This window comes from Balaenoptera ricei, chromosome 11, assembly GCF_028023285.1.
Source record: "Balaenoptera ricei isolate mBalRic1 chromosome 11, mBalRic1.hap2, whole genome shotgun sequence".
NCBI classification, from domain to species: domain Eukaryota; kingdom Metazoa; phylum Chordata; class Mammalia; order Artiodactyla; family Balaenopteridae; genus Balaenoptera; species Balaenoptera ricei.
Genome location: NC_082649.1, coordinates 4,753,443 through 4,771,740, shown reverse-complemented (window position 1 = coordinate 4,771,740; position 18,298 = coordinate 4,753,443). Strand labels below are relative to the sequence as shown.

The window sequence follows — 18,298 nt, the reverse complement described above, 5'->3', positions numbered from 1 at the left end:
CTTCCGCGGACCCCACGTGGGCAAGGGTATCTAGGAATCCAGGACACTCCTGGTCCAGGGTTTTAGGGAAAATTCTATTTCTCATCTTAGACATGATGAGTTGCAAGTTATCACTGGGACATGCCAAGAGAAGATGGCTGGTGGGCAGTTAGAGAGGGGAGTCTGGAGCTCTGGAAAGATTATGACTAAAGACCTAGATGTGGGAGAAGTCAGAATGGAAACTGGAATCATGGTGGTTGCTGAAATTATCAAGGGAGCCTGTGTAGCATATGGAGAAACTCCAGAGAGTGTATCTTTCAGAGGCCGGGGGAAAAGACCTTCAAGACAAGAGTGGGCAACAGAGTTCAGCGCCTCCAAAGGTTAAGTAAATGGGAACTGGATCCTGTCCTTTGGATCTAGCGCAGGCCATGGATGACCCTGAACTACAGTTTCAGTAGAATGATGGGGGCAGAAGCTTGCAATGAAGAGGGGAGAGAAGGAACGATAGCTGGGGGATGTGGGTTGAGGAATGGTTTCTTAAAATACTAAAGAGACTTGAATACATGCTGATGGGAGGGAACTGCTAGAGACAGTGAGCCTGAGGTACAGGAGGGAGAGTGGAGAAGCCGTACAGCAAGGTCCTGAAGAAGGTGACAGGGAACGCAGGCAAAAGAGGTACACAGCACACTTGGCCATGGACAAGGTGGGAACCTTTCTACTGTAGTAATGAGAAGAAACAGGGAAAAGATGGGTAAGTTTGCAGGCGAGTTCATAGATTTGCCAGCAAAAAACTAAGAGAATTCTTAAACAATGGCATCTTTTTCTTCCCTAGTAAATTAGATCAAGTGATGGGGTCAGAAATACGAAGACAGTAAAGAAGATTAGAAATAGCCATGACTGGAAAGAGGAGTCTATAGAGATATAAAGAATCAGAGGAAAAGAAAATATGGAAATTTTTAGAAGGAAATTTTTCTTTTCTTTTTCTTCCATTATTTGAAAAGAAACCAAAATGGTTTTCAGGAAAAAAAAAATGTTATTTTCTAATTTTTGTAACACTTGTAAAGGTATTTACTCATCTTCCCTCCAGCTGGGCATCGCCCCCCACCACCCGCCCTGCAGGAAATCTTGTGGTTAGGTGGTGGCGGAGGCTCTGTGGATGGTTCTGGAATGTAGCCCATGCCCCTCAGCTTTATTTACCCAACAAGGACACGTTCCTTGCTGTGCACGGTCACAGCTGTCTGTGACTTGTCTGTAGGAGGGCAGACCCTCCCTCCTGCCAAGCCGCACCAGCCATCCTCGGAATCCTGGAGGGCAGAAACGTCCCCTTGTGAAGGAAGACCCCTCCTTCCCAGCCTTCTGACCAAAGTGGGTGAGGGGGTGGAGTCTGCCGGGGGCTTCCCAGCCACCAGGTTGGGAGGGGGCGGCTGAGCTGGAGGTAGGGATGGCGAGAAGCAGGGTTGGGAAACTGGGAGAAAGGGGGGCCGGGGTGGGGGGACATGCCAGAATAACAGCAGGATGGCTGGGGTAAATAGCAAGTCCTGGAGACGGCTGCTTCTCCGGCTGTCAAGAAGGGGGAGGAGAAAACGCTGCGGGATGGGGGGAGGAAGGGGGGACTCTTAGGAAGTTATTTAAGAGCGAACTTTCTTGTCGTTTAGCCTGTGTCCTTTGGAGGGAGTACTCCAGAGCCGCCCAGAGCCAGCCTGCGCTGGGACACCTTGGGAGGCGACCGCAGGTAAGCAGCAGCCCCTTCTGCCCGGGCATCCCGCAGCCCTGCGTCCACCTCCTGCCCCTGGGTTTCCGGGCCGATCTGTCAGCTGGTGCCCGGAGTGCAGGGCCGCGGGGATCGAAAGCAGCCCCACCGGTCCAGTTCCGTTCTTCGCCCCTCACTCCGCATCTACCCAGCCGCACCTCCGAGCGGGCCTTCTCTCAGGCATTCCGCGAAGCTTCCCTAAAGGCGCTGCTGGCTGAAAAGGGCCACCAAAGGGGCAACTGGGGTGCTCCCCCAAAGGACAGCCCCACCCCTTTCTTCAGGGGAGCGGACTATGGAGAGAGGATGCAGAAGGTTGCAGAGAGGGGCAGGCAGGGCCAGGTAAGAACACCTGCTTGGCTGGCACTGGGAGTGGTCCAGCTCGGCTCTCCATCGCTGGCACCCCATTCCCCCAGCCGCAGGGAGCCGAACTTGAGCACCTCCCCCAGCCCAGACCTGACAAGGAGGCGACGTTTCTGCCCACCTGCGCTCACCCAGCCTGGCCTGCACCCGGGGAGCACCTGGGGCGCCCCAGTCTCTGCTTTAATGGTCCTCTCTCCCAACGGGCTACTGCACCGCTCTGCACTACTCTGTCCAAAGATTCCCCTCCGCTAGCCACCCTGCAGCCCACCCCGGCCATTCCCCACCAGAGGAAGGCTTTTTCCTGCCTTCTCTCTATCCTTAACCCTTCTCTCTCTCCTCCCCCGACCCCTTAACCCACTAGAGCCTGTAAATCTGACCGCAGGTATTTATGGATACCCACTCAGACTTTACACTTCCAAACGCTACTGTCTGCTTCCAAGCCCCAGTGCCTTAGGAAGTGGCTCCTTTTTGCCGTGCTGCCTTTTTGCTCCACACGTTTCTGGGACAGTCTACTCCCCTCGCCTCTGTAAGGGCTGCTCCTCATCTTCTGAGGGTGCAGAAAACAGCCGAATAAGCAGAGTCGTGACGGGGTAATCCAGGTGATCAAGAGGAAAGCTTCACTGGGGCCAGAAACAAGGTCTCCCTTCATTTGGTCTGTTGGTCAACAAGTACCAACTGTACCCCGACAGGAGGTGTGGTGATTAAACTGGTTGTTTGTCCACACAAACTCCAAAGGAAAGGGAAGCAGGCTTGGAGCAAGGGCGGTGTTAGCTGACCGTGTAAGTTTAGCGAGCGGGCTATTTATAGCCCTATTTAATATTGCAGCGGCCTCTGCCTCATCCACCCAAAGTCTCCCCTCCCTTGTCCTGCTCCCTGTGGCCCTGACTCCAAAGCAGTGACCACCTTCTCACACCCTCCCGAGTGATTTCACTTAAGAATCTTGTTGGGCTCAACAGTACCCGCCCCCTAGACTGGAAGCTTTCAAGGCAAGCATCCTTCTGTTTTGTTCTCCGATGTACCCCAACTGCCCAGACCGCATAGGGGGGGCCCTCGATAAATATTGGCTGAATTAACTTGCAGACGTGAATGCTTGAAAGGAAGCCACTGATCTGGACGTGGGTGTATGAGTTTATTCTTACAGTGACGTGGGCCTCATAAGTCTATATAAAATGGGCAGAGGTACATGCATAGGATAGCAAACGTTTCTTTCAAGAGATTGCCTTTAGGGGGAATGAGAAAAAGACCCTGCTTTCCAAAATCTTTTACATTTTTCATTTCTTCAAATAAGCCCTCTTTCTTCTGCTTTCCATATGTTTTGACAAACACGAAATCTCCCCGAGATCCTTGGGGAACTGTACTCCATCATTAGACTCATCCTTCCTGCCACATCTCAGGGTTCATTTATGCGAAACTCAAAATGTGTTGCTCAAGAGCCATCACAGACAGATATGTCTCCCTGTTTTTGAGTCCTTATCACAAATGCAACTGGTTTCACTTTCCTTTCCGCGCCTCCTTTTCTCCCCACAAGGAGCCTGTGAGGCTGAGAATGTCGGAGTCCTCGGGGGCCACCTTTGGAGGGAGGAGAGCCATCCCCCCCAACACCTCCAACGCATCAGAGAATGATCCCCCCACCGTGGAGCTGCAGGGCCTGGTGCCCCGGAGCTTCAGCCTGCAAGGTACAGTCACCTCCTGGGCCGCCCTGGCCAGCCGTCCCCACGGGTGCTAGCTCAGCACCTTCTGTCTCCACTGAACTCCCACAAAAACTGGTCCCCTGCCAGTCTCTGGTTTTAAAGAAAGGCCTCCCAAACCCTCTTTTGGGTGGTAAAAGCACCAAAAACCAGGATTCTTGTCCCAGTTCTGTCACTTAATGGCTTTGTAATCTCAAGGAAGTCACCTCTGCAAAACAAGGGCATTAGCTGAGTCCTCTTCCAGCCCTCCTGTTTTGTTTTTAAGAATGTTCTCTAGCTGGAAGTTTCCACTCCCAAAACACTGCGGCTTTTGTGATTGTCTAGCTCACACCTCCTTCCTGCCCCCTCCCCGCATCCATCGCTGTGAATCTCAGAGCTGGTGAGAGATGCTGGACCCTGACGGTAATGGAGATGGAAGCCCTCTGCTTCTCTCCAGAGCAGGCTGGGGGGCAGGTGAGGCGAGCTGCTTCCTCTGCTCTTGCCTCCGCCCATCCGGAGGGACCTGCTCTGGGAGCAGCTGCCAGCCGCTGACCTCCACTCAGCCCTGTCAGCTGTGACAGCACCCAGGTACCAGCAGTGGCCTGGTGACACAGACACCCTTCCCTTGGGCCATGGCAGGGACATTCAGACTCACGTCCCTGAATGGCATCCAGCGGGGAGCACATTTTGTCAGTTGCACACATGTACCCAAACCCACTTTTGCTCCTGAGGGGGCTCTGTGTATGGTCTAACTGGGGGATGAACACCCACTTGTAGGGGTAGGTGCCCACGACCATGCTGTGGTGTGTGGTTAATCGGCCTTGTCCGAAAGAGACCAGAGGTTGAAAGCAAAGGGAAAGGACAATGTTGATTACGAACAAACCCAGAAAGTTAGAGAACAGCGTGGGTCTGGTGGGCAAGTCTGATTGTGTTAGTATCATGTCTGGACGGTGTGATATCCAGTTGCGAAGACAGAGAGATAACCAGTACCACCCCTGGGGTACCGTCCAAACTGGGAGCAGGAGGCTTACAGAACTGAAGGGCATCTTCGGTTGGGTCGAGGGGCCAAGACAAGGTGTGGACTTGGAGTTCTGAGCTCTCTCCCTACCAGCTGCTGCACTCTCTAAAACGCCACCATTAGAACCACAGAAATGAGTTTTAAAGGACTTGCTAATCAACTCACCTAAATCCCCACGTTATAGGTTGGGAAACGGAAACCAAAGTATAAGCACTTGGTGTTCACGCCTTCACTGCTCAGGCTAGGAGCCTTCCTTCCTCCCTCCTTCCCTCCCTCCCTCCCTCCCTCCCTTCCTCCCTCCCTCTCTCCCTTCCTTCCTTCCTTCCTCCCTCCCTTCCTTCCTCCCTCCCTCCCTTCCTCCCTCCCTCCCTTCCTTCCTTCCTCCCTCCCTTCCTCCCTTCCTTCCTTCCTTCCTTCTCTCTTTTTAAATGCAAATAAAATTGGAAAGTGTACAGATGTCAAATTACCAAGCAAGTTATCTTGGTGTATTCAGTTTTCTAGCCAAATTCCCCTCTGGCAGAGAAGACTCTGGGACCCAGGAGAGGGGGGCAAGGTCTGGAAGAGGTGGGCGGGGGGAGCAGAAAGAGAAAGGGGCACAGGAGAAATGGGAGGCACCACTGAGTCAGTGAGGTGTAGCAAAGGGTCCCCTGGTCCAGGACTCAAAAGACCCGGGGTCTTGTCCCACATCTGCCACTTGCTCACCCTGGGACCCCCGGCAAGTCATGTAAGTGTTCTGAGCCTCAGTTTCCCCATCAGCAAAATGGGAGCAATACCTACTTCACAGTTGCCGTGAGGATCAAATGACCAGTGGCTGTGAGAATACCCAATCAATACATGCTCATTGATTCAGAATGTGCAGATTATCATACCTCTGCAAGGTCAGGAGCCCACCCAAGGGAACCCTGATTCTAAGGGGAATATGTGCGGCCTGCAGCCCCCATAGAATTAAAATGGACCAAAATGTTGCCAGTAAGAGAACTGCCAAAGAACTTGAGCAGGTAGGTCAATTTTTAAAAATCTGGGAATACTGGTTTTTTGGTTACTTATTTTTGCAGGCAGAGGTGGGGAGTTAGTTTGAACTGAATTAGTTTGAAAGATCAGTCATTATTTGCTTGGCAGTCATATGTGTCCACAATCCAAGTGACATTCTGGGGTACTTAATACAGGCCCTGGCATAGGAGTGTGTGTCCAGTGAAAAATCAATCCCTTGAGCAATTAATGACTCATCAGCCCTAGAGTCATTGTAACCTTATTATTATGAACAGGTTCCAGGTTTCATAAACATGCATTCATTTAGTAGTTCTCATACAGATGAGCTAAATGCTACATGCTCTGAAGATAGGACCTCTGAACCCAGGAAGTATAGCAGTAAGTCCCAGATGAGTAGAACAGAAGAAAAAGAACACTGTCTTGATCAAGGAGGTCCATTTCCCAGTTATCCTTCACATTTTAAATCTCTGTTTAATTGTACTAAAAGTGGGTGTCCTGGGACGAAGTCTGTCAAGTTGTCCCCAAGTCCCTGCTAAGACCTAATCACGTGGGTTTAAGTGCCATCTTCTTGCAGTTTCCTCAGTGGCCACTAGTGGAGGGCTTGTACCTCCCTGATCTCATCTGAGGATGACTGCTTCCAGGATAACAAAGCCCTAAGACAATCTCTCCACATGTGTTTCATGGAAGCTTTCCAAAGTGTCCCTTTAGCATGCTACTCTTGTGAAATTGACTGAGAAGGGCAGAGAGGCAAAAGGGGGAAAATGCCAGATTTTTCCCTTTGAATAGTCTTGTGGCAATTGATGTATAAAATATATATTGAGTGTGTGTAATGCCTTTAATTCACAACTTCAGTGAATATTTGGTTAAGAATTATTTTCGCCTGTATTTCAAAATGTATGAACGTACATAAGGTTCCTCCCATGTGGCAGCATGATATTTAAGAAACACTGAGATATTTGAGGTGACAGTGGAACCCCGGAGATGGGACCAGTCAGTCCATGGAGGTGTTTGATGTCCTCCTGTGTTTTTAGGGATCCTTAATGCCCCCTTTGAACTCAACTGTAGCCGAGAAATGTATCTGAAAATCCCCTCAGATTGTTTGGATTTGCATCCATTTCTAATGTTTTGCATGCTCATTTGGTGTTTCTGAAAATCTCTCTAGAGCCTTCCTGGTCTCAAAGGTTATTTTAGCAGGAGATGTTCCGGAAGATAACCTTATATTCTTGGGCTGGTTTGACTCTGTGTTATTAACAGTAGGTGATCCATTTGCGGAAGTAATTATAATACTCATTTGGCAGGTCTAATGCAATTTGAATTCAAACTGGAAAGCAAGCTAGATCTATAAAAAAATCAAATGCAAGCGGGATCTAGTATTTTTCAGGGTAATGAGGTCTGTGCCTTTCTGATCGTCTCCTCCCTCCCATGACTCCACGTCAGAACTAAATCAACTAACTGACTAGTTAGTCATCCATCTCGCCTTTGTGCAGAGTAAACCTCTCTGGATTCGAGGTTATTGAAAGAATAAAAAAGGCCTTCAGTGTATGATTAAGAAACGATGTTGTATAGAAACAGTTCACACTTTCCACTTGATTTGTGGGAAAATGTTTAATGATTGTGTCGGGAACGACACCAATCTCTCTCTGGGGACACAAAAATGAACACGTCAATACCTGGCCTCAAGCAATTGTCCACCTAGTAGAAGAAACAAACAAATAAAAGGAATGACCAGTGGTGTCGGAGGAGTGGGAAAGAAGGTGAGGAAGGTTTCGTAAATACAGGACACCTGAGTTAGGTCTTAGACGATGGGTAGGAGTGCTGCAGGCAGAAAAGTGCCTGGAAGGGCATTTCTAGCAGAGGGCACAGTGTATGTCAAGTAGTGAGGACAAGAGAGGGGAGATGAGCCTGAGAAAAGTCAGCAGGGATCACATCAGGCCTTGAAGACCTTACCTTTCCTCCTGCAGATACAGGGGACTTGCAAAGGATTCTAAATAGCAAATGACATAATCAGAATTATGTTTATAAAAATAATGATAATAGTGAGGAGAAAATGGAGAGAAGGAGACACATTTGGAGGCTGTTGAGATACTTCAGGCTAGAGGAGAAATAGACCAACAGAGAAATAGAAATAGAGAGAGGGATTTTAGTCCCTGGAAAAGGTGTTAGACTCATTTCTCTCATTCTAGCTTCTGCTGAGCATTTCTTATACAGAGTACAGGACATTTTAATAGCAACAGTTAAAAACAATAAGCTGTTTAAGAAAATGTTTTTAATGATTCAAATTAATGATAGTTTAAAATTCTGGGTGTCCAAAAGGAATATGAGAAAGGAAACTTTACCCTGTTGTTTTCACAATAAACAGACCTACCACCTCATGGACAGTATTTATACCTATAGTTTGGTAATAATATTACCAAAGATTGCATGGAGATCTCAGTTCACTAGGGAATTCCTAGGATATGAACCTAAACATTTAACTGATTTAAAGGTTCCATCTGTGACAGGTATAATCATTCTCTGAAGAATATCTTTACCACCTAAGGTGAAAATAATCCACTTTTTTCATATTAGGGGAAGGGTAGGAAGACAGGGAGGCAGCTGGCTCATGAGGAGAGATTTTTTTTCTCTAGCAGTCCATTTTCTGATGTTTTGGAATTAGGCTAAATCGCGTTAGGTAGACTTTTGAAAGCTGTCACTTTGAAAGAGCAAGCTGCCAAGTTTCCAGCTACAATATCTCTCTCAAAACCAAAAAAAAAAAAAAAAAAAGTAGCTTAGCAATGAGTTGTTCTGTTCTGTTCTGCCAGGAACTGGGCTTGGACAGGGAGGAGCAAATTCCTTTCCTGTTTGTGGCGAATGGAGCCTGGGTGATGAGAAAGCTCTTTCAACCTAAACTACGTGTTGTTAAGCCAAGAAACGAAGCAAAAATCAATATTTTAGCTTAGTAAATGTTTACTGAGTGCCTGCTACATGGGAAGGAGCAATGGACAAGGAAAAGAACTATGATATTTTTATGCCTATGATCATATCTCATGACACCGTCTGCATAGAGTCCTTGCGATTATCAGGTATTATAAGAACCAAATACTTGATCTGTGGGTGACTCTCCATGAACAATGGAAGAAAAGGTATTTATTCAGTGGTGTTGGGGACCTCACCTCATTCCCCAAGACTTGGGGTAACCCTTAGTAACTCCATAGACCTATTGGGAGATTACATTGGAGAGAGGGCAACATGGCTGCCATTTTCTTCTCCTTCCAGACAATAACGCCCCTGCCTATTACCCTTCTGTATGTCTTACACATTTGGCTGCAGTCTAGAACATTATTTCTTTAAACTTGCCACCTCTCAGTGTAGCTTTTAATCTTCCATAGCTTAATCAAGTTTTATTCCTTTTTTAAATTAATTTTTATTGGAGTATAGTTGCTTTACAATGTTGTGTTAGTTTCTGCTGTACAGCAAAATTAATCAGCTATACATACATATAATCCCCTCTTTTTTGGATTTCCTTCCCATTAGGTCACCACAGTGCATTAAGTAGAGTTTCCTGTGCTATTTACTAGGTTCTCATTAGTTATCTGTTTTTTTTGTTTGTTTGTTTGTTTGTTTGTTTTAATTTTTTTTTTTGATAGTCTTCGTTTCTGTGCGAGGGCTTTCTCTAGTTGTGGCAAGTGGGGGCCACTCTTCATCGCAGTGTGCGGGCCTCTCACTATTGCGGCCTCTCTTGTTGCGGAGCACAGGCTCCAGACGCGCAGGCTCAGTAGCTGTGGCTCACGGGCCCAGCTGCTCCGCGGCATGTGGGATCTTCCCAGACCAGGGCTCGAACCCGTGTCCCCTGCATTGGCAGGCAGATTCTCAACCACTGCGCCACCAGGGAAGCCCTAGTTATCTGTTTTATACATAGTATCGATAGTGTATATGTGTCAACCCCAATCTCCCAATTCCTCCCACCCTCAAGTTTTATTTTTTTAATTTTTTTTATTTTATTTTTTTCAAGTTTTATTTTTTAAATGAAATGTTTCTCTTAGATTAAATTATTTTAATATGAATTTTTAAGAACTTATTTAGGAAATTTTTATTTATCATTGACTTAGTTTCTCCCTACGTAGGGTACCACTGTGATTTCCTGTGATTTTTTTCTTTCTTTCTGAAGGCATTGACTTAGCGTGACATTGCAATAGAAAAGGTAAAGAGCACTTGGAAAAGATAACATTTAAAAAAATTCCATGTTTTGAATTAAACGTTGTCAAATGCACAGTAATGTAGACTACATTATTTTAAAACAAACTCTTAATATATATTAATATATATTTAGTATATATATATTTATTTTCACTATGAAAAAAATCTAGTTGGGTTGGCCAAAAAGTTCGTTCGGGTTTTTCCCTAAGATGTTACCCGATATAAACCCAACATAAAAACTATGATCGGGGTGGGGCTGGGGGGGGGGGGGCTTAGGTTTTATATACTCAAAGGAATTCATTAGCACTTTTGCTTACCCTTTGTTATAAGTGGTCTAAGTGAACTGTGAAATTTTCATTTTATTCCAATCTGAAACAAAACTGCTGGTCTGGAGGCTTTGTGTTATAAGACCCCGTACATTATCTTCAACAGTATATAAACACAGTCCTGAAACTGGCATATTTTGAGAATGAAATTGTCTGATAAGTTACTTAAAGGACTTGTATGGTTAATACTATGATAAATGGAATAACCTATTTTAAAATGACTAACCAACTCCTAGCTCCAAATTTTCAGATATTATTAAATGTGTTTAAAGTGAAAAGTGGCATATTTGCTATGGCAGTTTTGCACATTGCCCCAGGCTCAGTAACAAGGTGATTAAGACATGGTCTGGTCCTCAAGGGGCTTACAGTCTCCTAGATAAAATCACTTATATTAAGATAATGCTAAGTGACTAATGATAATAGACTTTTTTTTAAAAGAAAAATATATTCTGGCAGTTGAGAGGAGAAAATGACTCCATCCACCTGTAGATATTCAGGAAGAGAAAAGCAGGCCTGTCTGCTGAGAAGACAGGCAATGTAGCATTTTCTTATTTAATCCCACCATTTTGCAGATGAAGAAACTGAGGCACAAGTTTATGTAACTTGTCCAAAGTCACTAAGATAGTAAGTGTCAAAATTGGAATCTGGGTCCAGGTAATCTGGCTCCAGAATCCATACTCTTACCCACTATGCTATTCTACTTCTAGCAATAACAATATAATAATAATAACTTGGAGAATTTACTAGGTGCCAGATACTATGCTAAAGCACTTTACATACATTTTTTTTTCCATTTAATCCTTACACCAACCCTATGAGGTATTTCATTTCCTTTCTAAAAATAAGAAAACTAGACTCAGAGAGATTAAATGACTTTTCTGAGGTTGCACAATTAGTAAACAGTGAAGCATCTCCCAAAACGTATTCTGAAAAATCCTCCACAAAGAAATAGTTCCCATGGCCGTTTAACTTTGGAAAGCATTGCACCTGTAGGAGGTTTGCGGTGCACATCAGCATGTGACAGTCTGCCATAAATTCTGCAAGAATCCTGATTAACTTTGGTTAAACCAGCACTTCCCAAACTTGTTTAACTATGGAACTCTTATTCTTCCAATACCCATCTATACACTCCGCACGGCACTACCACAAGGACAGACTGATTTTTTTCTTTTTCTTTTTTTTTTGGATGCGCCGTGAGGCTTGTGAGATCTTAGTTCCCCGACCAAGACCAAGGATTGAACCCGGGCCCTCACAGGGAGAGCGCAGAGTCCTAACCACTGGGCCACCAGGGAATTCCCAGGACGGACTGACTTACCCAGACTCACTAGACATTAACCAGATTTGCTAGACTGGAGCGTGGAACTGGAAAGCCAGGGTTTTCATTTGCAGTGAGAACTGGAACCAGTGAGAACCAGATACCAAAGAAAGACTTGACTCTCTCCAGCTTTATCTTTCCGCGTGGGCAGACCTGCTGGGGGCAGCCAAGACCTAAAGCGAATACACTGGTTTTTAGGGGCACGTCGTCACAGGGGTGGGGTGGGAAGAGCTGAGGCAGACCCTGGCAGTGCGTCAGGACCAGGGCTTTCACTCCCTACAGGCAGACTGGACCCTCCCCATCCCTCACCTGGAATTCCAGCACTGCCACTGCCCAGTCCGTTTTCCCCTCTGTCACCGCAAGAAGCCGTTTACGTTTGCAGAGGCACAGATCTAACCATGTCCGTTTGCTCTTTCAGATTCTTCACTGGATCCCCAGTGCAATTAGACTCCACGCTCCTTAACACGGTCTGCAAGGCTTGCTGGAGCAGCTCCTGCCTTCCCTTCCACTGTGGTCCCACTGCTACGCTCTAGCCAGCCAATCACCTTTCAGCTTTTAAAGTAAACCATACTGTCTCTCCCCTCAGACTTCACTCATCCTCCTCTCTTCCCCACCTCTCTTTTTACCTGGAAAACTTGCTCAGCTTTCTGACCCCTGCTTATACCTCACTTCCTCCAGAAAGCTTCCTTAATCCCCCCCACCTAATCTGGATTAGGGGCTCCTAGCCAGAAACCCTCCCCTACTCAGACGCCTATACTTCCTTTGTCAGGGTGTTCATGACACTGTATCATAATTACCTGATCACTCTTTAGTATCTACCACTGTGCATTTACTTAAGTTGCATTTACTTGGTGGTGCCCTAATCAACATCTATATCCCTGTCTTGAATGGCAACATAAAATAGCACACTTATGAAATTCCTGGAGAACAGGAAGTTAGGGAGGATGTTAATATAGTGAATATATACTTAGGGTCTAAAGTTATCTTGAGAATTCAGAGCAATTAACCAAATACAATGGGATGAAATTTAATGTGAATACATGTAAGGCCTTAAAACTGAGCTAAAAAGAAAAAAACTGTTGCATTGATAGAAATGGCTGAATAACAACATGAGAAAATGACTTATAGGGGTCTGGACTGAGTTTTAATCCACTACTGGTAGAAGTGACATCAGAATGTATTTTTAAGCGTTTTGCTTCATCAGATGCTTAATGTAAATCAACAATAAGAGTATTCAAAACACTAATGGTATCTTGGACTGAAATCATAGAAATATACTATTTATTTTGAAAGATGCAGTGGTCTTATTGGTTTTCATTGGAAAAACCATAACCAGAGTAATGTACTTAATTCTAAGAAAAATGCTATAAGAGAGAAATTCATAAAATGGAATATGTATATTTCAGAACACAGTAATGGGTAGAAGGTCTGGAAATAATTTCTTAAAGAACAGTAGAAGATATGGAGAATGTTTTACTCAGAGAAACCCTTACAATAGTCTTTGTATACCAAAAAAGTGACAGATGAAATGAATAGAACATATTCTATATTTACACAGAAGTTGGAACCAGGATCTACGGTTAGAAAAATTACAGGGAAGAAGATGTCAGTTCATCGTATAAGGATTTTTCAAATAATTGGGTGGTTTAAAAATGGCCTGTTTGCTTTATAAGATAGTGGGTTCCTTGTTCAGATGGAGGCTAAAAGCCTAAGTATTAGGATTTTCATGGAGATGTTTCGTGCAGTACATAGCAGGTCTACCAGATGGTCCAGAAAGTACCTTTGCCCTCTGAGATTCTGTGAGAGTGCAGTATCAGTATATTCCTTCCATTGGTGCTGATGAGTGGAGAGCTGATTAAACCCTTTTCTGAGGAATTAGGTTTTTAGACATTTTTTAAAAATAAAACAAAACATTATTAAAAGTCACAGTGCTAAGAAAGAGGGCCAGATGAGTTGATTACTAAGGCTCTTCTCTTGGGCCGTTTATGATTCTCCAGCTCTTTCAGAAGCTGGTTTAGCACTGGGGATTGTGACCTTAATAAGACCAGAGAACTTAGGAGGAAGGCAGCTTGGAAGAGAGAGCTATAGAAATAAACATCTTCAGACCACAGCATAATGGAAGGAAACTGCCCTTCAGGGGACCATGTACTACAGGGTTCTGAGATGAAGCAAAAATAAAATTGCATCTTGCACTTTCTGTTTGCTATAATGTTGCAGCCAGAATAGCCCATTGAGCACCATGTAAAATATAAGGTGGCACCATCACAGTTCATAGTCAGCAAGCTCAAAGGAAGCCTCTGGTCCCACTATGCACCAGGCGTAGAGTCAGACCCATTGCGCTGTTAGGTCACTGAATCTTTGTAGAAATTCTCAAGATATTAGTATCTTCATTTTAAAGGTGAGAAGACTCAGCTCTGAGAGGCAACATCCCTTACCTAAGTAATTATGAGACCTGAGATTCAAACTCAGGGTTACCTGGACTTTGAATTCATCAAGGGTGTTGCAGGGACTCCTAGACTTTAGACCTATAGAGTACCTTAATGAACCCAATTTCTCTATTTTGCCTATGAGAAAAAATGAGGCCAGAGAGCACCAGGGGTCCTGCACAGGATTCCTGTGTAAAAGCAGGGGAAATCACTGAGTATTTCAGGGTGAAGCCCCAGCTCTCTGTGTACACTGAGTTCACAGCCATGAGGACAAACCATGCAACAGTCAAGGCCAGGAAAAGGGAGGGAAGGCAAGAGGCCAGCGCACACTCCCCACCTCACCCAGCATTCTCTCTCCAGTGCCCCTTTAGAACTCCAAATGCATACACAGAAATCTGTCTTTAGACTAGATCTTCTAAACTGCAGTGTAGACGGGTAGTTAGAACTACCTTCACATTCAGTGATCATTTGCAGAGGGAATGGGGAAAAAGCAAGAGGAGATCTAACTTTTATCCAGTGCTATCATGTCTCAGATAAATATATAACTGACATTTACACTCCCGATTCCAAAAATCAGAGGAAAAGTCTATAGATTTCAGCTTCACACCAGGGTTTGCTTCCAGGTTGGTTGTTTAGTAGCCAGGGAAATTGAGTCTTGTTTCAGCATGTGCAAAGTGGAAACAATCCTACCAACCTCATAGGAATGCTGGTATCTTTCCTCCATGACTGTTCCCTCTGTTTCCTGCCTTTGAAGGACAAGATCTACTTTTAGAATTACAGAAGGGGGCTGTGGGTTGACCCTTCCTGAAGTAAGAGGAGAATTTTGGATTGATGATCAACTTTGTCCTTAGAACATCCCTTGCATGCTTTGTCAGATTTGATTCCTCCCTTTTTAAAGATAAGAAAATTGAAGTGGTATTCCCTGCTTATCCCAACGTATGGAGGCTGTAGTCTTCGTGGGAAGCACCTGACACAACGAAAACCAACGTGAGACTCGGATGTGAAGCCTTGATCTCAGGTGCTAGTTCCTCTGTATCTAGACCTATTGATAGGCATTATCAACACAGCTTTATTATCCCAAAGTGAGTGCCGTGTGGTCTGAGATGAGATCAGAAGGGGAAAATGCTTTTAAAAAAATCTTCTTTGAAAACAAGGATGTCACAAGAGACTGACTCCCAAATCTACCAGCCCCCTGTATAGCGTTTTATCTAATAAACCTTACTACCTTGCGTCTTCAGGGAAAATAGCCTTGTTTTTCAAGTTTGTGTTTAAACCAAAGTTACTCAGTGGTTTCTCTTGATTGTTTTCTTTGTGTATAGACTACCTTAATGTTACGGCTGTTCACCTGTTCAAGGAGAGATGGGACAGCAACAAAGTGGATCACCACACCGACAAATACAACAACAACAAGCTGATTGTACGTAGAGGACAGTCTTTCTACATCCAGATCGACTTCAATCGTCCCTATAACCCTAGAAGGGACCTCTTCAGGGTGGAATATGTCATTGGTGAGTGCCATGTGCAAGCCCTATTCATGACAGTCATGATACCATGGGTCATAATGGAGGAAGGGTAAGGTATAGTTGTGTTATTTCCTGGAATCATACTTTAACAGTTGGCTGGAGCTGGGATTACATCCAACCCCTGGACCACTCTATACTCTAAGATGGGTCTGATACAATGCCAAACATCAACATATTATTTGCCTAATCAGGCAAAAATCTGGTATAAATAAAAGTGAATACAACTGGCATAAAATGTTAATGTGTACGTAGAGAAAAGCATACATGGCTGATGTATGTGTAATTTAATAACGTTTTTAGAAAGCAATTTGGTATATCTGTTAATATTAGAAATACATATGAGCTTTGACCTAGCACTTCCAGTCTTAAAAATCTATACCAATGATATCTAAAATCTTAAAATCCACTTTTAAAAAGTGGGTATTATTTACTGCAGCATTGTGTATGGTGACAAATAAAACCCTAAAAGTAAACAACTCTCAATAGTGGAATGGTTGAAAATACTGTGATATATTCACATAATGGATTGTCAATCTGACCCATGCCAGATGACTTTAAGAGAGGTAGTGAGTGAGAAAACAAAATGTAGAAGGGTGTACATAAGATCTTCTATACATGTGTGTGTAAATGTACATGTGCATAGATCAATACTGTGAGTTCAGAAAAGAATATGAAGCACACACACTGGTGTTGATATGGGTTCCATATTGGAAATACTGCCAAAATAAAGGCAAGAGAAGCAAAAGGAAAGGGAACCAAGCAAGAAAGGGAGAAAAAAAAGTGACCATGATATGATTATATGGAGGCATCTATGTAAAATCATTGACCTGTGGGAATAAATATAAAGAAATTAAATGTAATAAAATTAAAACTAAAAATACTTCCTCGCGAAAAAAATCTATGGCCACTGATCTCTTGAGGAACATGGTTTGTGCTTACTTGAATTTACAATGCAAATTTGTATATAAATGTGGGAAAATTGGTTGAAGACAGAATAGAAGGGGGAGAGGAGAAAAGAGATCCCTGAGTCAGAATAAACAACATCAGTGCAGTGCTTGGGTTCTACACAGAATTGTTTGTTATCCCAGTTGTGGGAAAAGAAAAGGGAAAACTAACCTACTGTTCCTGTGTGTTAGGCAAAGTGAAATAACTCTAATTTAATTTAGGGAGCAGACTCTTATTGTTAATATTTTTTAATAATGGGTACTTCAGGTGAGAGAAGAATCCACAGATAATTTTTTAAACACTATTTTAAAATATGATGAAAATTTATTGTTATTTCTTTCCCTAAGTTCATTTATCTTTCTTTTGTATATATGTGTGTGCATGTACATGCTTGTTTGGACTAGATATGATTAAAATGTCCTTGACACATTTTTAGTAAAAGGATCACTCCATGCATGTGAGTAAATACCCAGAGTTTTGTTCCAACTTAATGGGAATTTTTACCTTCACCTTTATAGCCAAATATTTCGGGCAGTGAGAAGAGGACAGGGAAGCTTTGTCCCTGAACTGGACTTGTCTGAGGTCTCAGATCTTCTCCCACACCCATACATAAAATAACTATAATAATGAAAGTCTTAGGAAGAATAAGATGCATGTCTTAGATTGGGATTCCAGGAAACAAACTCTGAGAAGGAGATTTGTGTGGAACGAGTTTACTGGGGAGCACTCTCAGGGTCAACATCAGTGTGAGAGTGAAAGGATCAGTGTTGGGCAGAGAGCGGGGTTGAACTCCAATGAACAAAGGCTTCAGTGGATCCCATGGTGAGCTCTGGAGCTGGAGTGTATCTTTAGAGTTGTCCAGTTTTGAGGCAAGGGCATGGGTCATTTATACTCTAGCATTGATGGTCATTGGCTACAAGCTACCCCCAGGGAGGGAAAAATTAGTGTAGTTGGGTCTCCATGGCTGAGGGTAAACCCATGAGAGCAGCTCAATGAGAGCTGTGAGCCACCAGCATTCCCAGCATCGGGGCAAGCATGCCTCTGTCCTAAACACAAAAGGTCTGGGTAGCAGACCACAGAATCCACTACAGTAAGCATTTAAAGTCTTCTCTTTTTATAAAAAGACATAGTACTACTTTTGTTTCTTCAGCAAAAAGGTGGGTGAGGGGAAGCATAGCAAATTTGCCTTTGAGATAAAAATCTATGTATTTTAAAAAACAGCATGTCTCACACAACTCAATGTCAAAAAACCCCCCACAATCCAATCAAAAATGGCAGAAGACTTGAATAGCCATTTTTCCAAAGAAGATATACAGATGGCCAACAGGTACATGAAAAGATGCTCAACATCCCTAGTTATTAGAGATATGCAAATCAAAACCACAATGAGGTATTATCTCACACCTGTCAGAATGGCTAACATCAAAAATCTACAACTAACAAATGTTGAAGAGGATGTGGGGAAAAGGGAACCCTCCTACACTGTTGGTGAGAGTGTAAATTGGTATAGCCACTATGGAAAATAGTACGGAGTTTCCTTAAAAAAAAAAAAAAAAAAAAAAAACAACAACTAAAAATAGAACTACCATGTGATCCAGCAATTCCACTCCTGAGTATATATCTTTAAAAAACCCCAAAGCACTAATTTGAAAAGATAAACACACCCCAGTGCTCATAGCAGGACTGTTTACAATAGCTAAGACATGGAAGCAACCCAAATGCCCATCAACAGACGACTGGATTAAGAAGATGTGGTATATACATACAATGGAATATTAGCCATAAAAGAATGAAATACTACCATTTGCAGCTACATGGGTGGA

The 18,298-nt window shown here is 43.8% G+C and overlaps 1 protein-coding gene across 1 annotated transcript in view; it reads left to right on the top strand.

The window, feature by feature from the left end:
* The first annotated feature begins 1,284 nt into the window (after nucleotides 1–1,284).
* Nucleotides 1,285–18,298, top strand: part of F13A1 (coagulation factor XIII A chain) — a 144,148-nt gene continuing 127,134 nt past the window's right edge. The window contains exons 1-4 of the mRNA XM_059940631.1: nucleotides 1,285–1,344; nucleotides 1,635–1,711; nucleotides 3,618–3,765; nucleotides 15,327–15,515. Of these exons, the coding sequence (XP_059796614.1) occupies nucleotides 3,636–3,765; nucleotides 15,327–15,515 (319 nt within the window). The 5' untranslated portion in view covers nucleotides 1,285–1,344; nucleotides 1,635–1,711; nucleotides 3,618–3,635. The remainder of the gene's footprint in view (nucleotides 1,345–1,634; nucleotides 1,712–3,617; nucleotides 3,766–15,326; nucleotides 15,516–18,298) is intronic.